Below are 22725 nucleotides of genomic sequence, written 5' to 3'. Positions count from 1 at the left end.
CAGCTGTACAGGAGTGAAACAGCTTCAGTGTACAATACATTCATATCCAGGGTCAGTCGCGTACATCAGGGTTTATACAAGGTGACAGAGGTTACAGACACAGAGATACAAAATTGAAAGTATATTTCCATCTGTATAAACACACAGCCAGGGGAACGGGAGGATGCTGGGTTTTTCCCGCAGAGGGTCTGGGAGGCAGGGGCAGGAGTGGGGGTAAGGAATTCCTTACATTTGTTTTGAATGGCATGTCAGAGAGGAGAGAGGTGGGGACACAGCATGCCCGCACACACGTGCTCTCTCTCACACAGACACGAACCACACGTGGGCACACAGGAGAGTCTCCGGCTGCTGAACACTGATTAGAAACAAAAGTGGGCTGTCCCTCTACAGTTAAGCTTGCCGCTGGGAAGCGCCCAGGTGTGGGAAGCAAACTGAGGCCCTCCAACATTTCGGCCATCTGAAGACAGAGGAGCACCGCTGTGTGCTTGATCCCATCGCCACGGACACTGAGAGTCCCCCGGTGGGGGGCCCACCAAGCCTCGCCTCCCAATTCCTTTCGCCACCACTGGGTGATAGTGAACTTGACATCCCATCGCCCGCCACCTCCAACCCAACTCCTAAGTTCCCTAAAGAGACAAGCAAAACACGCGCACACACACACACCCACACTTGCACACACGCGCACACACTTTCTGTGTTACCACTGGCCAGGGCACTCCAGTCTCAGGAGGCCAGGGCCTGGACCCAGGTGAAGAGTGGCCCCGGGATGCTGCCCCCCAAGCCTCTCCCAGGACCCCAAGGGTGGGGAGATGCAGAGGCAGCAGGAAGCCCTTAGAAAGGACCTCGGCCCCCTTGATTCCCCCAGACTCTGAAGTTAGAAAAGACCAAAACAGGGGAGAAGGCCCAGGAGGCAGGGCTGGTGACAATGCAGGAAAAGGGAGCAGAGACACCGTTCTAGGTACAGACTCGTCCACAGACCCCCGGGTGGTACAGGTGGTCTGCCCAACCTCTGCTAGGCCCATCTGAGTGGGCAGAAGAATGCCTCGCTCATCTCCCCCCTGGGACCCCCTTTACAGAGAATCACATCTGTTCCACTGGTTCCCCCTTATAGTCACGCAGCCACCGGGCCCCCACCCCTATTCTGTCTGTCTCTGATACACCCAGGGATCCCTCCAAACCCTGTCAGGGTGAAGGAATCCTGGCAGTCCACAAGCACCAGGAACTGCTGTGGGAGAACTTCCAATGAGGCCCTGGGTCAAAGGGCCTTTCCCAAATCTAGGACACAAAGTCTCTGTCCCTGGAACACCTGGCTGGAGCGGGGGCAGCCAGAACACCACTATCGCAGGGCAGAGCATCGCTCACCCCTGGAGTTCCAGCCAGCAGCTTCCTCCCCTCTTCCCCTCTGAGGTCACCTCTCCCCTGTTCCCACGCCCAGACCTCCCCTCTGGCTCCATCTGGGAAGGGTTACCTGGACCTGTCTGGGCCTCTGTCCCTGCTGAACGGGAGGGCTGTCACTTCCCTGCCCCACACCCTCCCCCGCCAGATACCATACAGGGCAGCTACAGCGAGGCCCCAACTGCCTCAGAGGCCTGGCTGCACAGCAAGATGCACGTTGGGCCTGGGGCTGCAGCCTGAGCCTGCCTGGGGTCTCTGTCCCTGCCTCCCAAGCTGACCGGGGCCTCCCGCCTACGCCTTCCAGCCCCTTTCCCATCCCCCACTCCCCAGCCCACTTTCAAGACCAGAAGGGGCACTCTCCTGGCTGACGAATAGATTCAACAATAAACAACAGCAAGGAAGATTGAGGGGGAGGAGTGGGGAGAAAAAAGGATAAACATTTACACAATAATAACAATAATTATTAAAAGTGCTTTGTTTTAAAGGAAATCTTTGGCAAGAACATACTGCAATGCTATGGTGTGTGTGTGTGTGCGCGTGCGTGTTGTGTGCACGTGTGCAGGGTGCACGGGCCTAACCTGTGAGACACGGAGGGTTATGGTGTCTTCCCAAGCGCTGTTGGACCCACAGGTGCGGCTGCAGTGGAGACTGGGGTAACCCTTCCCCATCGTTCTTCTGGACAGGCCACATGCTAGGAAACTGGCTCCTTCCAGAAGCAGTGGGGCAGGGGGTGGATCGGCTTTCCAGCATCTCCTGGGACCTTCCCAGAGTCGCACATGGTTCAGGCCGGAGTGTGGTGGGGTCTGGCTGGTCATGCCTGGTGGTGGGCTGCTGGTGGGCGGTGGTAAAGCACGTGTGAGGGTCTGACGCTCCGCCTGGCCATCCAGACCAGGAGGAAAGAGTCCCTGGGCAGTCCAGTGGGAGATTTACAAAGGAAGTAGGTGGAAATATCCTCTTCTGTCTGGGAAGACAGTTGGGGTTAGGTAGGGAATGAAAGAGGGGAAATCGGGGTGTCCGGCTTGAAGGCCTCAGGAGGAGGAGCCCCTGGGATGAACCTTGGAGAACCAAGAACAAGGTTTCCATCTATGGAAAGTGGCGGGGGGTGTTCCCCACCATCTTCAGACGCTCTCCTTTCCAACTCCCTGAAACAGAACGTCCACACAGATACAGCTTCTTGGAAAAGAAAAACTACAAGATGCACACGTCACCCATGCCCACGCGCACGCGTGTCCCTGCAGGCTTACACACCTGCCCTTGCAGGGCCCGCAAGGAGGCAGGCAGCTCCCCCATCATCTCTGGGGTCTGACAGCCGGGCCTGGGCTTGCCAAAAATGAGAAGGGATGAAGGGGGTGAAACGCGGACACCCCCTCTCCACTGAGCCCCCATCAGAGTCTAGGGAAGGCCAAGGCCTGGTCAAGGAGACCCCTGACTGCTCCTAGGATGAAGGCCCTGACCTTTCAGGCTTCGCTTAGAGTACAGAGAGGGACAGGGATTGGATTATGCTGGGGAGGCAACAAAGCAGTATGGGAAAATAATAAATACTTCTTGTCAATTTGCCTATTCTTTTTTTTTAACCTTTTCTTATATTTTATTAGCTTACAGATCCTGTCAGTATGTCTCACATATATATTATATATATTTATATATCAGTACAGTGCCTCTCTCTAGGGAACCCAGAGGCTTAAGAAGCTACTTAAGGATGGAGTCCTGGTGGATTTTTCCATCTGGCTTAGAGCGCCTGGGTGGTGGTCAGGGGGTTCCCAGTTGCCCAGCTGGACTCTCGGCCCTTTGACCTAACTGTGTGCCTTCTGCGCTCTGGTCCACAGCAGCTGGGCTTTGGGGGGGGGAAACAAGGGAAAAGGGTGGGAGCAAAGCTTTGGTATCAGAGCAGACCATGTGGTATGCAGCGAGCAGCCCCCAGAGCTCTGGCCAGCTCCCCTGGACAGCCCAGCAAAACTAGACCCCCAGACCCTTACAGAGGGGGCACAGAACTACAGGGGTCTCCCCTGGGCCTCGCCAAGCAGGGCTTCTAGAAGCAGGTCCCAGGATGAGCCCCAACACAGGGACCCCGCAGGACAGAACAGAGAAGGGCAGGGCAGGAAGGCTCGTCCCCCAGCACCCTAAAGGCATCCTGAACACAGGGCACATCTGAGAATGGCTGATCTGGGACACGAAAGCCAAGAAGGGGCTGAGGACTGGGGGCAACGGGAGCCCCCTGCCTGCCCCGAGGCTGGGCCACACGCCCCGGGAAAGGCTCCCCAAGCTGGGCAGCCACCCTTCCTGAGGGTCTCTTCCCCAAAGCCCCGGACACATCTGTCCTCGTCTTCTCAAACCAACGCCTCCGCCTCCAGGTGCCGGCAGGTCAGGAGGAATGCTGCCCCGTGGCCAGCCCCACTCCGCAGGGGTCTCTGCTGAGGCGAAGGGGCTGGCGGCCCCGAAGCTGTTAGAGCAGGTGCAGGGACCAGGAAAGTCCATTACCTACAATGCTGGTGCCCCTGGGGAAGGGGACTTACGCCCCCTCCTTGCTGGCCTGTCACCCCACCCCAGACTCTTTCTTTCTTTGGACGGTGCGCACATGTGTGTGCAAACACAGGGGACAAGTATACCTGTTTATAATTCCAGCTGAGAGGCAAACGGAAAGCAGTGAGTGAGGGTGTGGGTGTGGCCATATATACACCCCATAAACACACCCGCAAACTGTACATCGGAGGCAGAGCAAAGAGACCTTAGGCGCCTGGGGTCTGAGATACTTTCAGAAGCAAAAGTTCCGCCGCTGGACGTCCCATGCGGGCTCTTTTTGGTTTGGTGATCTACCCCAGAGGTGGCCAGAGAAAGATTCTCCACAGGATTTCTCCTTGTAAAGCAGTTGGGTTAGGGAGGAAGAGCTTTTCCATTTTCATTCAAAATGTGGGTCTCCAAGGAGATCAGTCCTGTCTCCCCCAAGGAGCTCCATCAGAGGGTGGAGGGGGACTTTGGTGGACCTGGTGAGTTCTGGAGGCTCTGGGGGTTTCGCAGTGCCCATCTCCCCAGGGGAATCTGAGTTATTCTCCTCCATCTCTTTCTTTCTTCCTCTCTCTCTCCGCCTCCCCGCTCAATTCACTTCCCTCTCCCCACACGACACTTTCTTCTCTCCTTCTCCAAAATGGCCCAAAGTCCTCCTTCTGGATTCAAGGATGGTCAGGATTTACGGGTCCCCTCCCCACATGCCCCATCCCCACTGCCCTGGCCCTAGGCAAGGGGTGGCGGGGGCTCATCTCTTCTGGCCGGCACTCAGCATGACCTTGGAGACAAAGTTGACGATGGCAGAGGCCGGCTGGTTGGGGTCAAGCTCAGCAAAGAGGTGGCAGGCGTTGTCCGTGGTGCTGCCCTGTTTCCGGGCCACGAAACCGAAGAGCCTGCAGGGGCAGGAGACAGGTGACAGGTGTGAGTGGGGAGCAGGAGGAACCCCGGGCCTTGGAGAGGCACCCAGGAGGGCAGGCTCATCTTTGCTCCCTTCCCCATCTTTCCCCACCTCCCCAAGCACTGGGCAGGGAGGGTGATGCACCCAAGAAACCGTCTCTTCCCTTCACCAGCAAGGAAACAAACACCTGCAGATGGCATATGTCTCTTGTTCAGGGTCAGCAGAAATTCCCCTTGGCGGGGGGTAGGCGAGGAGGAGGAGGAGGTGCTGGAGGCGAATGAACAACAAGACCAGACAGCAAGAGGTGGGGATGACACCAAAAATAAAATGGAACATTCCTAAACCAGCTTCGCTCAGCCCGTCCCTGCCACACCCCTGGCTGACTGTCCCTACCACAACATATAAACAAAACGCCATCTGCCTGTCAAAGGGCTCGTCCTCAGACGCCACAGAGGGTCAGGGAGACCAAAGGACGAGAGGCCACTGTCCCCCACCACATACACACACGTACACACACACACACAGACACATACACACACACATTTCTCCTGTGCTCTAGAGAAAGGGAAGGGGGCGGGACCCCACACCTGTTCCCCCACCCCGACTCCCCACACTAGGACTGGAGTGACCGAGCATTCTCTCTTTGCAAAACAGAGTTAAAAATATGAGCGCAGAGAACAGAATGTGAGCTCAAGTCCCCTCCCAGTCGGCACGATGCTAATTAGAGCTGGATGGGGAAATCAGGACAGCTGGGGATTCCATTGGAAACCCCTCACCCAGGACTGGACACAGCAGCTAAAATTAGCCAGGCTGGGTCTGGCTTGCCATCCCGTGCACACGTGCATGTGTACACACACACACACACACACACACACAGGGGGCTTCCCACAGCTTTGCTCTTCCCAAATGTGTTTCAGGGGCTGAATCGACCCAATCAGCTCAGAGGCCTCGGGTGATCATCTGCACAGGAGGCGGGGAAGGTTGGGCCTGTGGACCACCCCCCAGAGCCCCTTCCCCAGCCTTGCGGGGGTTGGGGGGCTCCTCGGTGCAGTGGAGGGAGACGAGGGCAGAGGGCTCCGAGCTGCCCGCGTGATAGCGAGCCAACCCCAGCTCGCTTCTGCCAAGATGAGAGCCGGTCAACCTCTCAGGCCTGAACACTGCCCGCCTGCCCTCCCCTGGTGCTTATTTCAGCTCCATAGGTCCCTGGGCCAACTCAACCATAGCCCAAGCTCTTTCTCTGCTTGGAGGAGTGGATGCAGGCAAGAAACCTCAGCCCCAAGGGCAGAGAGGAGCATGACAAGCAACCGAGAGCAAGCACCTCCTTAAATGTGGGGCCCGGAGCATCTCGCTGGCCTCACCCTGGTCCAGCCCTGAGCTCTCCTGGACCTCAGGAAGGGTAAGTCATAAGGAAGCTCCACACAAAACCTGCTTTTAATAAGGAATTTCCAGACCTGGGACCAATCCGCTTCACTCCCTGACCCATCTCCCACTCGTAGGGCCGGGTGGTGAGTAAGGATAAGACCCCTCAAACAGAGAGCTCTGGCCTCCTGACTGGCAGAAGGGACTCAGAGACCCTAATAACTCTGTGAGTCTCAGAGGTGGCTGAGACAGAAGGGAGGCAAGCTTCGAGAAGAACTAGACACTGGGGCCTCCTTGCAGCTGTATGTGACCATGGGCCAGGAGAGGTCTCCTCCATCCCTCACGGCCCCTCTGGACACCCCCAGAGGGAGACTCATGGTGCCAATGCTGGTCAGTTCTACTCATCTGGACCATGGTGGCCTCACCGGGCCTCCTCCTCAATCTCCGTCTCCCTGCCCCATCTTTTCATTTCTTTCTTTATGCAGTAGACACAGTCCTGCCCTCAGGAGCTTGCACTCTGGGGGCTTCTTTTTCCCATCCCCATGGAGCTCTCTCCTACCCGCTGCACCCATTTCTCCCTGTCTTATAAGACCTGCTTTTAATTACAGGTTCTTTCCCCAGGTGGCGCTGGTGGTAAAAGAACCCATCTGCCAATACAGGAGGCAGGAGATGGAAGATTCGTGCGTTCGATCCCTGGGTGGGGAAGCTCCCCCGGAGGAGGGCATGGCAATCCACTCCAGTATTCTTGCTGGAGAATCCCATGGACAGAGCAGCCTGGCGGGCTACACTCCGTAGGGTCTCACAGAGTCGGACATGACCAAGCTACAACACTTTTCCCCAAATCTCTCCCTGCCTGGAAGCACTCTGCCTCATGACACCACAGATGGGAGCTGTCCCCTCAGGACATGCCTCACTCAGCCGTGGTCGTAATTTTCTTTTTTTAACAGGGAAAGTTTCCTTTCTCTAAAGCCAGTCTTATATGAAGTCTGGATATGTAAAGGTGACAACAGTATTTATGGCAATAAATGTAACAATTCAACAGCATAACAATGGACCTATGATAAAATCAATCAGAAAAAATGGGGCTGTCTGGATAAGCCTGACAAAGTACAAGGTGGAATTACAGACCTCAGTGAGTCTTATGCCAGCTTTAGTAGTCAGTTTATTCCCATGCTTTATTTTGTTTTACTGAAAAAAAACTCTGATTCATGCTGATAAATAACCGTAAATCACAGCAGGGTTTTTCTGCCCCTCAAGCAGCCCCGTTACACCCAAGGAACTTAGGGCTCCTTGGAACACAGTTTGAAAATCGCCGCAGCACCTTAGCCCGTTTACACACTTCTCTCATCTACCGCGCCAACATCAGGCACCCAAGGGCAGAGCCAGCCTCCTCGCTGGTCTGAATTTTCCGAGGGCTGAGTTCCCTGGAAGCACTTACAAATGCTGAAATGGATGGAAAATTGACCAAAGGGCCACAAGGCCATCCCTGGAATTCTGGAAGGAACTCAGACCTCCCAGACTCATGTGGTCCAATGAGGAGGCCTAGTCCACCAGGAAAGCGGGAATGGGAGTCAAGGAAGCCAGGATTGTGGCAGAAAAGATCATTTAAACAACCCCTGCCCCACTGCCATCACCTCCCAATAAAACTCTGGGTTTTCGATTCCCTTCCTGAGCCCCTGATGGTCTGGTTCTGGGAGCAGGACGGGGACAAGGCGGGAGGCTGGGCCTTCAGCCCCAGGCAGGTGGTCACAGACCTGGCTGCCTGGGCCAGCTTTTCTCCAGAGCCACCTTTTGCTTGCTGGTCCTGGAGTTTAACCTGCTCCCACACCCACCTCCCCCTGAGCCAAGGAGCACAACAACCAGCCAGCCGAGAGGGGAAGAAGGACACTTACTTAGCAGGGGCACCTCCCTCCGTCTTCGTCCACCTAGGGAGGAAACGAGGACACAGCATAAACCACCGCTTCCCCTCAGACCCCAGCCCCAGTGCCCAGAGCCCTGGGGAAGACAGAGCCCCGGTGCCAGGGGACCAGGACCTCTAAAGACGACACAGAGGGAGTGTGTTCACAGCGAAGCGATGGAGCGAGCACTGTGGCCTGCTTCCCAGAGAGCTGTCCCCAGCATGGAGAGGGAAGCGGCTCCAAGTCAGAGGGGCGGAAGAAGGCATTTGAGTCCCCAGGAGGGGCTTCAAATTTGTGGGGGGAAATGCAAAAAGATGCCAACACAGCTGCGCCACTCACAGTCCCACAGACATGGGCAGATCTCCAAATTGAGCCAAGAATGCACACCCTTACACTTGCAGCACACACATGAGTGCACACACACACATGCACACACACACATGGATGCACACACGCAGACTCCCAGGGTTGGCGAGATGGCTGGGAGGGCAGGTGTCCACAAGAGACTTACTTCCTCTCCTGTGGATCCAGGTCACAGAAGGTCACAGTGTTGAGGGGGTAGTGTCGCCTGAAGAAGAGCCTGTGGCACACGCATCAGATAAACAGTAAGCGCTGAAGTGACTGCTCTTCCCCGCCCCCCCACTGCAGGCCAGGCCACCACCTGTGGCTGTCACAGGTCGACACAACCTCTCCTTGATGAGCACGACGGCCTGGGCTACTCCCCTTGGGGACAGAAAGCAATGCACGGGGACAGAGAGATGTATCATAGAAACGTGTCCCAAATGCTAGAGACTAGGAAAACAAGGAAGAAACTGGCCTCGAGGAATGAGAAATGGGGGGACCTGGAGGAGGAAGAAAAGGACCTGGGGAAAAAACATGAGAGAAAGGGTCTCTGCTCCAGAAAGCAGGGACTTTTACCAGTTGTATTTATAGCTATATAGCCAATGCAGGCATGTTTGTAGAAGGAAGGAAGAATGGATAATTGAATGGATGGACAGATGGACGGGTGGCTGGATAGAGGGAGACAAATGAACGAAGGGAAGAAATGGGTGGGAAAGATGGACGGAGGACGAAAGGATGCAGAAATGGACAGATCAATTAGTGAGTGGGCGAGCAAGTGGATGGATGGGTGGGCAGGCAGATGACGGGTGAATGAGTGGATGGGTAAGTGGATGGATGGGTGGTTAGATGGGCAGAAGGGATGAATCAGCTGGTGAGCGGGTTGGTACATGTATAGACAGATGGGTCACAGGGCGGTGGGGTTGCCCAACACAGAAGCAAGTAGAAAAGTCTTACTTTCTCTGGTTGTCAGTCAGTGTAATTCCCTGGGCAGAAACTTTGAAGTGAACGATGGTGGCAGCTGGTGTGGGGTCAGCAGCCAGGGTCTCAGAAGTGGCTTTGGAAATGGCCTGTGGCCCAGTGAGTGACTCCATGTCCACAGAGTTGACGAAGAGCACATTGCAGGCTGGGAAAAAACCCACCCAAGGAGGAGTCATGGGGGCCGAAGTGGGTGGGGGCCATCCCCAGGTCCTCCTTTCAGGAAGAAGGTAGCAGATGAATTTCAGGCCAGCCTTGGACCAAGGCATCGCACACAGAAATGTGGTCTGCCTGGTGACCGCTGGGTCTGGGAGAGACATCCAGCCTGCACCTGCAGGAGGGTCCAGGGCCAGGGGGAGGAAAGGTCTGGGCAGGGATCCCATCTGGAGTGCCCACTCACCTGCCCCTTGCTTCAGCAGGTCACTGGTTGAGTTGGCAGGGCCCGAGCTATCTTTCGATTCATCTGTGGGGTCTGAGACAAAAATTTAATTCAGCTGGTAATTAAAACCCCAGAGCTGGAAAGAAGCACAGGGTTGGCTGGGCCTCAGGCTAGCTCTGCAAATACTTAGCGCAACAGATACTGCTTCTCATAACCAGCCCTGCCAGTCGGCACGTGTGTCCAGTTTGAACGTGCAGCGATTGCTCTAAGAATTCAATAACCTGGTTGGGAGCTCTGGGGTCCCGCAGAACCAGGTTCAGGCAATTATCAGCTATCTACAAAACAGAGGTGAAGATGAGAATACCCACTCATTGGGTTTTTGAGATGCTCCATAAATGGTGCTAGTCCCTAATTTAAAAAAGCAAGCCTTCACGTGGCCATTGATATGGTTGTTTTGCATCAACATGTCTCTGTGTAGACTAGTAAACACTCTAATTCATTAAACCATAAGGCAGCACAACTATAATTTCAACACTAATAAGAACTGAGTACGGTGGTGCTTGTGGTAAAGAACCTGCCTGCCAATGCAGCAGGCATAAAGACGGGAGTTCATTCCCTGGGTCGGGAAGATCCCCTGGAGGAGGGCGTGGCAACCCACTCCAGCATTCTTGCCTGGAGAATCCCATGCACAGAGGAGCCTGGTGGGCTACAGTCCATAGCGCTGCAGAGAGGCCAACACAACTGAAGCAACTTAGCACGCAATTTATGCCAGCATTTCCTAGACTTGGTACACAGGTCTGTTAAAACATGCATTTCCGGGCCCCACCCCAGAGTTTCTAATTAGCTGGGGCTTGAGCATACCTACATTTTTAACAAGTTCCCAGGGGTGCTGATGCTGCTTCTCTAGGGACCATATTATGAGAACCACTGGATTATATGATGTAAATAAATAGCAGTTATATAATTGTTAAATTACTTTGGTAAATTCCTTAGAAGTACAATTTAATTAGTGTCTAAATCATGTGGTTAATGGGGCTATTTAAATAATATTTTAACTTTTAAGTTAATAACAGTAGTCAATTATCATTAATAATTCAATGAATTGGATTCGATACACAGAAATTGCCAAATAATATTGGAGATTTTAAGTGTGGACATAACCCCAGGAGCTCCAAGAGAGACTGAAAGCAAGTCCCAGACACAATTCTGAATATCCCTTCCTGGACAGAGAGCATGGGGAGAAGACACCCCAGTTCCGGGTTCCTGGAGCTCAAGTTCATGACCAGGCATATTCCTTTCCCTTCGTGGGAGGCCCACGTACCTGGGACTGCATGAAGGAAGCCTGTGTCATTGAAGAGTTTGGGGTGTCCATCGGCCCTCCTCCGAGGATGAGGCACCTCTCTGAGAGAAACTAAAAATCTCCTTCGCCGGCCCCAGTGTCATTCAAATTCTCACCCTGTATGTTCGGAGGCTCTTGGGTTCCATATTTACTTCCCAGAGTCAAGAGAGCTGGCTCCTCCCATCAGCCCCATGTCCCTCCTGGCCATGCAAACCAGAAACTCCAGGGACATCTTAGGCTTCCTGTTTCCTTCCCTAGCCACGCACAGTGCAGCCACCTCTTCCTCTAAGCAATCCCTCAAGTGTACCTTCCCGTCTCCATTAGACACCTGGACGCCCCATGGCCTACCTCTGCCTTCCCCTCCCCCTTCCCTCTGCCCTGCCCACTGATGCCCATCTCCTCCGCCGGACACGGTCCTCCCCCCATGGCTGTTTCCTGCTTCTAGCGCCTCCCCTGGGATGAGGCTGACTTCTGAAAACACAGGGATGAATTCTTAAAACCTCCAGAGAATTTTCCAGAACAATCTGGCAAGTCAATTATGTATGTTTCTGGAATTAAGCTTTTAAGTGAACTTTCTCTTCTTTTTTTATTAGAAAAAATAAAGCAGAGAGTGGTTTCGAGTTTCCCCAGATTGGCAGTATGACCTGTTTCCTCCAAGCCTGGCCCACGTTCTGGAGCAGCTGGCTGGGGGCCGAGACACAGAGGAGGCCAGAACAAGGGTGCGCTTGGAGGGCGAGGAGTCTCAGGTTCCTACCTCGGTTTGGAATGACCAGCTTGCAGGGCAGGGCCAGTGGGATGATGGAGTGCTGGTAGACCAGGGCAGACAGAGATCCTGCAGAGAGAGACAGCCCGGCAGCAGCAGTGTTATTGGGAGCAGGTTGCGGGCACTGAGGATCAGCCCACCCACCCCACCACACCATCCATAATCTTCCACTTCTTTATTACCTCTCCCTCATCCCACCCACAAAGCCAAAACTTCACTCTCTCTTGGTTAGCAAGATCCAAGGGGGAAGATTCTAAAGGCTCATTCTGGGCATCAGAAGGGTACCCTACAGCTTCCCTTTACTGACAGTTACACCCAGCATCTCTCCTACGTCCCTCCCGCTGCCAGGGCCCCTCTCAGGAAAATGTAGCAGAAGCGTCAGAGGATGGCGGGATCAAATCCACACTCAGGAACTTACAAGAGGTGTGTCCCTGGTTAGTCTAACTCCGACGAGCCTCAGTTTCCTCGTGTATAAAATGGGACCATGACACCTACCACACAGGATGGTCAGGAGACCAGAAGTGATATAAAGTACCTAAGGTGGCTTTCAGCTGCCAAGGTGGCACTAGTGGTAAAGAACCCGCCTGCCAATGCAGGAGACGTAAGTGACGCAGGGTCGATCCCTGGGTCAGAAAGATTCCCCTGGAGGAGGGGGTGGCAGCCCACTCCAGTATTCTTGCCTGGAGAATCCCATAGAGAGAAGAGCCTGTCAGGCTACAGTCCATGGTGTTGCAAAGAGTTGGACGCTACTGAAGCGGCTTAGCACACATAGCAGCCTTTGTTATAGCTGTTATTCCACCAATCACAGTAACCGGTCCCCGTGGGGCAGGACAAAAACAGAAAAGAATTTGGCAGAGTGAAGGCACCACAGCACAGAGGAAGGGAGTCACAGTGCATTTCCCTGCTGCGTCCATGACAAGAGTGACAAGACAGAAGTGCAGCAGGGAAGCCGGGACAGGCCTGAGACCGTGGGGACGGAGGCAGGGATGGCTCACCGAAGTTTGGCTCGTTGGGGCAGCCCTTGAGCTTGACTCCTCTGGGGCCGGTCTCTATCAGGAAATGCCTTACCAGCTCATGGGTCATGTCCCCTGGGATGAAGAGAAAGAAATGTGGATAGGTCACTGCTCATGGCATCCCCACCACCACCTCCCAGCACCACTTCCCAACTTTTCCAGTGAGTGAGGCTGTGATAGAGAAAGGTTCACAGCGATAATATGGCCAGAGCCCTGGGATGGTGAGACCACCACTGCTAGCCCGCCTCTCAAGGAAACTCAGTCACAGGGTTCCAGTCATCTTGCTCCCCTGTTCTCTGACCCCAGTCATCACCAAACTCAAGACCCATCTTTCTGAAGAGTCTGACTAGCAGTGAACCAGCTCCCATGAGAACTAAAAGACCTGCACACCTCATCCTACCCACACACCCCCTGCCCACATCCCTACCCCCAACCCTAGTCCTTCTAACAGATCAGGACCTAAAGAGACTGCAGGGGCCCCTAGTCCTGAGCCCCGCTGGACAAGCTTTACCTTTTTTATTCTGCTGCATGATGGTTGGAGGGGGCGAAGACACCTTCATAGCCAGCCCATAGGCTCCTCGGAAGGAGTGGCTGTCACGGATGATGAAAGCCCCTGGCTCCTGGTCCTTAAGGAGGGCGATGGCTGAATCAGGAGAGAAGAGGAAATGAGAAACTGATGCATTGGTTTCACCAATTCAGTGGGCATTAACTTGATCAAACTCTGGGAGATGGTAAGGGACAGGGAGGCCTAGTGTGCTGCAGTCCATGGGGTCGCAAAGTGACTGAACAACAACAGCTTCACTTAAGTCTTATCAGGCCTCGAATCTCATTCTTTCTCAGATGAGATGAGAGGCCCTAAAGTTAAAATGTAAACACTCCTAAGGGTCCTCCTACACTAGAGTCAGCAAAATTTTTCTGTAAAGAGCCAGACGGTCAATATTTCAGGTTTTGCAGGCCATGCAGTGTTGGCTGCAACTATTCGTGGCTGCCATCACAGCACAAAAGCAGCCCAGACAGTGAGTAAACCAATAGATGGGGCTTCCCTAATGACTGAGCAGGTAAAGAATCCGCTTGCAACACAGGAGACGCAGGTTTGATCCCTGGGTCAGGAAGATCCCCTGGAGGAGGAAATGGCAACCCATTCCAGGATTCTGGCCTGGAAAATCCCATGGACAAAGGAGCCTAGTGGGCTACAGTCCATAGGGTTGCAAAGAGTCTGACATGACTGAGTGACTGAGCATAGGATGTTGCAAGAAAACTGTTTATGAAAACAAGCAGCAGCCCGGATCTGACCCGTGGCTGGAAGTCACCCTGCCCTACATCCACACAGACTTTTCATAGGAGCTGATGCCTCTCATCTCCATCCCCACAGCCCCAACTATGTTTTTCTATAAAACGTGCAGAAATCTCCCAGAGCATGCAGATGGAGGGATAATGTTCCATATGATCTCAGCCAGCCTTTTCATTTTGCCCTGGAAAATCAAGACTCTGACGTCTACAACCACGGCTCCTGCTCCCTGCCCTTGGCCTTGGGAAGGTGCCTCCTACTGTCTAACCTTGGGGCCAGTTCTTTTCTGTGACCACCACCCACTGCAGAGAGGAGTGAGTCTGCTTATATCCCTTGCCCAGGGAAGACAAGGAGGGCAGCAGCCAGTGTGACCTCGGATGGACCCCAGGACCTTCAGCATCGCCCAACACTCACCCTGTTCTCTGGAGATCTCAGGCTTGTACCAATACTTGGAAGTGTCTTGGACAAACTTCACTTTAGCCCGTGTCTCAGGACTGTTGTCTAAAGAAGGAGAGGACAGGAGGTGTTATGAGTCTCCAGCTCTGTCCCCCCAAAAAGATATGTTAGAATCCTAACCCCCAGGATGTGAATGTAACTTTATTTGGAAACAATCTTTGCAGATGTAACCAAGTTAAGATGCAGTCATGCCAGATTAGAGTGAACCCCAATCCGATATGACTTATGTCCTTATAAAGAAAGAGGAAGGGAGACAAAGGGGAGAGCATCAGGGGAAGATGGAGGAAGAGACTGGAGAGACGTGTCTACAAGCCAAGGGACCCCAAGACTGCCAGCCACCATGAGGAGCAAAGAGAAAAGCCTGGAACACAGTCTCCTTCAGGGTCTCCAGATGGAGCCAGTCCTGCCAACACCTTGACTTTAGACTTCCCAGCTCAGCTACATTGACAGAATCGACTTGTGCTGTCTTAAGTCACCAAGTTTGTGGTCCTCTGTCATGGCTGACCTAGGAAACTAACACAGGAAGATAATCTGCTCAGACCCCATCAGAGCATTGCTGGAAGGGGCCTCGAGCTGCTTTCTCATCCTTCCCCATCTCCCAACAACCACTGTGGGTCATGCAGCTGTCCTCCTGTTGAAAAGCCTGAACAGCATCTTCCCCCAGCCAGTGAGAGTCCTACTCCAGCCCACCTCACCCTTTCTCTAGAAGAGTCAGACTAAATCCTTCCTGAAGCTTCTCTCCCACCTTCTAGTCCCTTACTCCATGGACTCAATTTCTCCACTTCATCATAACAACCTTGAGGATGAGAGCAGAAAAACACATTTCTGTCCACTTTCCCCAAGCCCCTACTCACTTCCCATATGGAAAATCTCATTTAGAACTAAACGATCACTCCTGTCCTGCCTGGGATAAATAGGCAAAGGGTTGGCCTGGAACTATGAAGCTGTCTACCGAGTGTCACGCACCCCACTTCTCTGGTAGACATTCCCCACACCAGACCCTTTGCAGACTACGGATGCTTTCATAGGATGTTCTGGAAAGAGAGCATCGTATCCAACCGCTTAACTTTACAAGTGAGGAATGTGAGGTTCCTGGAAGGGGAGTGACTTGCCCCAGTCACACAGATGGTCCATAAGAGGCTTTTGTTAGATGCTGCCAGGTAAGAGGACACAACAGCCAGTTCAGGTCAGCTACATCGTATCTTCCTGGCTGGGAATAAGGACATGTGGGACTCACTCACCAACCTCTCCCTTCATTTTCTGACAGCAAAGGAAACAAAAGGGAGGATGGGGGAAGAGGGAAAAAAGGAATATTCCAGATCTGCAGGTTTCCTCTCCTTTCTCTAGGGAGGGGCTGAAGCAGAGGACCCTGTGCTCACAGTGCTATAAAAAGTTCAGGGCACAGACCAGAGATGAGGGCTGGGCTGTGTGTCCAGTCAATTTACCTTGTTATTTACATTCTGTTAGGCTTCTGGGATCTGTCTCTGGAGGACAGACAGGGGGAAGGTCAGCTCCTTTTCCTGGCAGCTGTGCACAGAGCAGGGCCTCTGGGCTAGGCAGCTGGGCCCCACAACTCTGCAAGCTGCCTCTCTCTGCTCCAGAGTCCCAGGCCCCAGGGCTGCTGCTGCCTGTCTAATGAGCTGTCAGAGGCGGCTGCAGCCCCATGTGCCTTCCTGTGTTGACTCCCATGGCTATTTTAAGCAAGGAAGATGGTGGGAAACAGGAAACGTCCCAACTACTAGAAGTTTTGCATCCTCCAAGAACTGGGGCTGGGAACCAGATGTCTCTGGTGGGCAGCAGGAAGCAGGGTAGTGCAGTGTCACTTGGCAGGCTCAGGGCGGGACCTGGGAGTGACACACTGAGACTCTGGGCAGCTGGGGCCCATCCCAGGCTGCCTGCTGCATTCTACATCTTCCTCGAATGCCCCAGGACTCTGGGGTCACTCTGGACAAAGTCAGATTGGAGATCTGGCTGAAGAGATGCAGATCAGCTGAAGCCTTGACCTTTTTGTTTAGATAACAAGCCCTCTAAGTGGCAGCTAAAGATGCCCAGTTCTGGTGATAAGTGAAGAATTCAGTGTGTAAATCTGCGCGGGTTTCTGTTAAGCTGAGCTGGTAGAAATGAGACTCCAGTAAAAATGCTTAACCCTTGGCCTTTTCCCATATCTCATCTGGCTGTCAGATCTATTATTAGTGATGTGTGCAAAGTGGGGATCAAAAGGTGGGAACAGTGCTATGGGCTGGCAAAAAGTGGGGCGGGGGGTGGGTGGTCCAGGCTCGGAAGCCATATTTTCAAGGATGCACTAAATTACGGAAACTATCAAGATAAGGCAGTAAGACAGCTCCCATCGGGTTTTAAGAGCACATGTTTTAGGGTCATAAGGGTCTGGATGCTAAACCATTTATTAACTGTGGGACCCTGGACAAGTGATTGAACCTCTCCAAGCCTCACTTTGCTCATGTGTAAAATGGAGGTACTTATCGGGAAGATCCCCTGGAGAAGGAAACGGTAACCCATTCCAGTATTCTTGCCTGGAGAATCCCATGGACGGAGAAACCTGGTAGGCTACAGTCCACGGGGTCGCAAAGAGTCGGAAACGACTGAGCGACGGAACGGAACAGAACGGAATACCTACTTTGCTAGGTGGCCATGAGAACTGACAAGATAGACCATGGCTCAGAGCCTGGCAGAGAGTGTGTGTTCAGCAAGGGGTGGAGGCTGTGAAGATGCTGATGATAATCGGAACAGCAGGGCCATCGTAGGCATCGTCACATCCACATCCCCATCCCTGCCCCCACAGCTGCCACAACTCCAGCATATCTGCTCTGAGCACAGCTCCAACTCCCATGACACGGCTAATGCACCTGAGGACCCAGAGTCAGTGACCCACCCAAGGCTGTCTGCCAAGGAGATGTCAGAACAGAGACGGGGACAGAGCGCCTGACTGGCAGGCGTCATCTGCCAGCAAGAGAGGCGGATGGGGAAGGAGGCGCACCTGGCATGGAGTACTTGGAGAAGTCGGGCAGCGTGTGGGAGAAGGAGACGGTGCTGCCCCCGCTGGGACTGGACATGCCACTGGCGACCGGTGAGGACACCTTCCCGTTGATGGTGGCGTAGTTGGGGAGGCTGCCCGCTCGGTCGCCCATGGACATCCTCCGCTTCTCCGGCAAGGCTGGGGTGGGGCTCCCTTGTCGGAAAGCCGCCGAATCTGGCGAAGGGGAGGTGGCAGGGCTGCTCAGGCCAGGGTAGTAGGCGGGGGACACAGGGAAGGAGGGCGTGGAAGGAGCCTGGTAGCCCGAGGCGCTGCTCTGCCGGGACAGCGTGGGTCTCCGGTCCTCAGGGGTAGAGTAGCCACCATAGGGCACGTGCCGGTCCAAGCTGGGGCTGCCGGGAACCACAGATCCAGACCCTCCCAAGTGACGGCCCAGGCTGGGGCTTCCGGGGCTGGCTACTGCGTTGCCATGGAGATTGGAGGCCAGGGTGCCTTGGTGGGCCCCAGGGTGCCGGCCCAGGCTGGGGCTCCCAGGAGCGGTGACCACATTGCCGTGGAGGTTGGAAACCTGGTGGGCCCCAGGGTGGCGACCCAGACTGGGGCTTCCCGGAGTGGTGGCTGCGCTGCTCTGGGGGCTGGAGCCCGTGTTACCATGGAAACTGGTTCCCAGCGGACCCATCACCTGGCGGTGGCTCAGACTGGGGCTGCTCGGGGCAGCCAGGCTGGGGTTCACGGCCCGACGGCCAAAACCAGGGCTGGGGGGCGTGTTGGTGCCCACTGTCCTGTGCCGTGCCTGGGGGCTCCCAGGCACTGTGTGGACAGCGGCCACACTGAACTGAGGCCGGGCCTGGCCTTCTGGGGAGCTGAACTGCTGCAGTGAGTAGTCAGGGCTGCTGTAGCTGCTGCCCACAGTTGGGAGAGGAGAAGAACTCTGGTAGTTTCTCTGAGCCGAAGGGCTCGGCTGACCCAGGCTGCCGGAGCGGAAGCCAGAATCCAGCAGAGGCTGGGTAGGTGTTCGCGCGCCCTGGTCGCTGCTCTCCCCGGATGGGAAACTCCCCACTGAAGTGCTAGAGAGAGAGAGACGGGCAGGTCAGATGTCAGCCGGTGGCATTTAGTGAAAAACAGGCTTTCAGTGAAGCTTCAGCCCTCCCTCCAACCACTTTGTTGTCCAGTCATTCAGTCATATCTGACTCTTTGCAACCTCATGGTCTGCAGCATGACAGGCTTCCCTGTCTTTAGCTCCTCTCGCATGAACAGAAAAGTCGAGGCTTTTGAACATCACCCTACATTCAAGATGTCAGAAGATGAAACTGAGACTCAGATAGGTTAAGCAATAGGCTCACAACCACACAGCTCACAAAAGACCAGGATCTCAACTTAGCAGTGTCAGATTCCAAAGCCCTCGTACCCTCAAGAGTCACCCTGACTGCTCAACCACAAGTCAGAGCGAGACCTCTGCTATCAAAACTGAAGGTGGCTGTCCTGTTGCCCCCTCCAGCATTACAGGAACTGAACATTGGAGAGGCAGTTAAACCACTTGGGCCCTGGTCCTCCTGGAAGCATCTTCCCCTGACTCACTTTCCCCAGGTGAGTTGACATTTACACACTGATAGTATAACTGGGCATCCATTCCTGGGTAGCTCCAAAAAAAAAAGATGAAGAAGTCTCATAGCAGGAGATTTCAGCTTATTATAGGATCTGCTTTCTAGCCATTGGATCTGGCCACTAATGGAGCAGGCTGCATTAATGGTAATGAGACTCCCATCATTAGAAGCATTCAAGCAGAGGCTGACCAACCTCTTGATTTGAATGCTGTGGAGGAAATTTCCTCCACTGGGAGATTAAATTAGATGAGCTCAGAAGTCGCTCTCAATTCTAAGACTGATGAAATTCAGTTTACAGGGGACTGTACCTGGGAGAATGGCCACAAAGGTTCTCCTCTGAAATTAAGTACAAGTCCATACAGGAGTACAGGAAATGGCCTATAAGTTGGGAAACCTGGATTCTGCTTTTTAAAGTTTTCTCAATTGATGTTTTCAAACTGTGGTCCTGGAGAAGACTCTTGAGAGTCCCTTGGACAGCAAGGAGATCAAACCAGTCAATCCTAAAGGAAATCAATCCTGAATATTCATTGGAAAGACTGATGATGAAGCTGAAATGCCAGTACTTTGGCTGCTTGATGCAAAAAACTGACTCATTGGAAAAGACCCTGATGCTGGGAAAGATTGAGGGCAGGAGGAGAAGTGGGTGACAAAGGATAAGATGGTTGGATGACATCACTGACTCCATGGACATGAGTTTGAGCTAACTCCGGGGGATGGTGAAGGACTGGGAAGACTGGCATGCTCCAGTACATGGGGTCGCAAAGAAGCAGACTCAACTTAGCGACTAAACAACACAGAAAATGAGGGAAGTGGGTTAGATGACTCTGATTCCTTCCAGACCCAAACTTCCTCAGTGACATGGCAGCAGAGACAAAGGCTGTCAGGGACCATGCACAAGCATCAGCTGCAGGGAGGCAGCAGGCAGGCTCGCACAAGGAGCCCTTGGGTGGGGGCTGGCAGTGGGGCAGCGGGGTGGAAGGGTCCTTACCTAAGCCAATGCACCAAAGCCTGGAGCCGCAGACTAGAAGGAGTTTGGAGGCTGGCCGGCCCCACCCTGGGTTAGGTCGGTTAAGCTCAGGTCCCCAGGGTGATGTGAGGTGGGAGGGCCAGGCAGGGCAGGGAGAAGGTCGCGGCCAGGCCAGGACAAAGTCTACCACACATCCCAAAAGAGGCCAGAGTGAAATACCACTTTGGTACAGAATAACCTGGATTCTGAGAAAATGGGGGGAGGGAGGAGCTGGGGACACGGAAATGGTGTTTTGGGTGATTAATCCTGGAGGAGGAGCTGGCTTCCTGAATCTTACTGCGGGAGGAATTTGAGTGAGAAAAAGTGAAAACTCCCTAATGTCAGGACTTCTTGGATATCAGCAAGGCGGGGCGAGAGGTGAGGAAAATATCCTCTCCTTTAAAAGAAGAATGTAGCTCCTGCCCAGAGGCGGAGCTTTCCCCAAGTGGAGTCGTTAAGAGGCTGGGGAGGGGGCCAGGAGGACTGGGGGTGTGTGCTTGGTTTGAAGTTTCAGATTCTTAGAGTCCAGAAGAAAACTGCCTCTGCTCACCCGAACCTCCTGCCCCGACCTGGGTGGGGGAGCACACAGCTCACCCCTGCCTGTGGAAGTGGGAGGAGGCAGCTGGATAGTTTCCGGACTCGTGGGGACCCAGTCTGAGAAGGGGAATGGACGTGGGAAGGGATGATTGGGGCAGACGCCCCTACTAGGAGGAGGAGCTCTGGCTGGTGCAGGCCTCCTCCCCGCCTGGGACCCTGTGCCCTACCTGGGCTCATCTCAGAGTCCCTCTCCTATGTCATCTTCCTGTCTCCCCATCATAAAGCCTATGCCCCACCCCGCCAGCCTAGCAGCTTCTCACTGCACCCCAAACACAGGAGCCTCCCTTTCTGGGAAGTTTCTGGCTTTCCTCTCTGTCTGACTCCCTAAAATGTCAGCCGCCCATCCACCAAGACATCCTCCTCTAACCCCACAGTGACCTGACCCCCAGATCCCACGCCCAATACCTCCACACCCCGGTCCTGTCCTTGCTGTGCTGTGAAGGCCCTCTCTCTCCCCTTCACCTTTCAACCCCTGCTCGTCCTCTGGCCTTAGCACAAATACTTCCCGTACTTCCAGCCCCCAGAGACCCTCTCTGCAGACTAAGCCAGAAATAACGGCCTCTTGCTCAGAGCTCTTTGCTTACACCTCTGCTTTGAGCACCTCAAACTGCTGCTCTGTGATGGGGGGAAATGGGCGGGTAGGACAGAGATGTGGACTCTGGAGCCAGACACCTTTGGTCTGAATCCTATTTCTGCTACTGTTTAGCTGTAGACCTTGAATAAACTTACTTTAATCTCTCTCTGCCTCAGTTTCCTCTTCTGAGAAGTGGGAATAACACTACTACTTACCTCGTAGGATAGCTGTGAGGTTTAAATAGAAAGCACTTAGCAAAACACCTGGCACATGGGAAGCACTCACAACATAGTAACTATACTTGTTCGATTTTAAATTTGGGGAAAGGAGGCTTCCCTGGCGGTCCAGTGGTCACAACTCCACACTCCCATTGCAGGGGGCACAGATTTGATCTCTGGGGAAATAAGGCTGCCGCATGCCTCATGGTGCAGCCAATAAATAAATAAAAACAAAAGTAATACATCTGAGGAAAGAACTGTGCCTGGTTCATCTCTGTACTCTCCCCACGGAGTTGGCACTCAGGGGGTGCTCTTGCCATGCACCCCAATAAGCTGGTTTCCCAAGGGCAGCACCCTGGATGTGATTTCTGCCTGTCCATGCCCTAGTCGAATCCAGGAGGACTCATTCGCACTGCCCCGGGCCTAGATTCTCCTCCCCACTTACCTGTCAGCACTGAGGATGGGGCTGCTGGTGGAGAGGGGGCTGGGGGAGACAAAGGAGCCTCCCAGGGTCCCGTTCCTTAGGGGTGTCTCATGGCCATAGGCTTGCGCAGCTGGGGCGCTAAAGCTCTTGGGCTCAGGTTCCTGAGTCCGGGGCCCAGCCACCGCCGTTCGTACCACCGACTCCACGTAGCTCCGGGGCTCTGGAAGGGGCAAGGGGACAGGGACTGAGCGTGGATCCAGGGGGTGCAGTGTGGCCCCCACCCAACCCCAGGGAACCCACCTCCCCAGAGCCTGTAAGCGAAATGCCAAAAGGACAGCCAAGCAGACAAGGGGCACGTCTCCGGGGCTCCTGCCTGCCCAGGTCCATCCTCTTTCCAGCATCGTGGAGAAGCCGTGAGAGCCCCCAAAGAACCTTTAACTACAGCCTCGTTCTGAGAAGCTTCCCAGAAAGGGACCCCAGAACACAGCCATCACAGAGTCCTCCCTCTAGAGGTGGGACACTGTCCTTCACTGGTGGCCCCTCTAGCTGAGCTTTTCTTCCCCAACACTGCTACCGAGCTCCCCAGGCCCTTCTCGGCTCCCCAGGCACTGCTGGGGTCTGGGCTCTCTGTGGACCCCAAGCTCCAGCCCGGCCTTGCGTCTTGGGATACTCACTCCACCCCACACCCAGAGTCCAGAAACAG

General features: G+C 54.2%; 1 protein-coding gene across 9 annotated transcripts in view; it reads right to left on the bottom strand.

The window, feature by feature from the left end:
- Positions 1-3286: 3286 nt before the first annotated feature.
- TNS1 (tensin 1) overlaps positions 3287-22725 on the bottom strand; it is a 244910-nt gene continuing 225471 nt past the window's right edge. For all 9 annotated transcript variants that reach the window (XM_055397230.2, XM_055397229.2, XM_055397231.2 and 6 more), the window contains 11 exons: positions 22044-22242; positions 17603-18666; positions 14566-14652; positions 13375-13506; positions 12846-12938; positions 11842-11919; positions 9770-9841; positions 9349-9517; positions 8564-8632; positions 8047-8079; positions 3287-4790 (listed from right to left, as the gene is read on the bottom strand). In XM_055397230.2, the coding sequence (XP_055253205.2) occupies positions 4646-4790; positions 8047-8079; positions 8564-8632; positions 9349-9517; positions 9770-9841; positions 11842-11919; positions 12846-12938; positions 13375-13506; positions 14566-14652; positions 17603-18666; positions 22044-22242 (2141 nt within the window). In that variant the 3' untranslated portion in view covers positions 3287-4645. The remainder of the gene's footprint in view (positions 4791-8046; positions 8080-8563; positions 8633-9348; positions 9518-9769; positions 9842-11841; positions 11920-12845; positions 12939-13374; positions 13507-14565; positions 14653-17602; positions 18667-22043; positions 22243-22725) is intronic.

This window comes from Moschus berezovskii, chromosome 2, assembly GCF_049115385.1.
Source record: "Moschus berezovskii isolate FMDL1 chromosome 2, NW_MosBer_1.0, whole genome shotgun sequence".
Lineage (NCBI taxonomy): Eukaryota > Metazoa > Chordata > Mammalia > Artiodactyla > Moschidae > Moschus > Moschus berezovskii.
The sequence above is the reverse complement of the archived record's forward strand: the minus strand, read 5'-3'. Positions and strand labels throughout refer to the sequence as shown.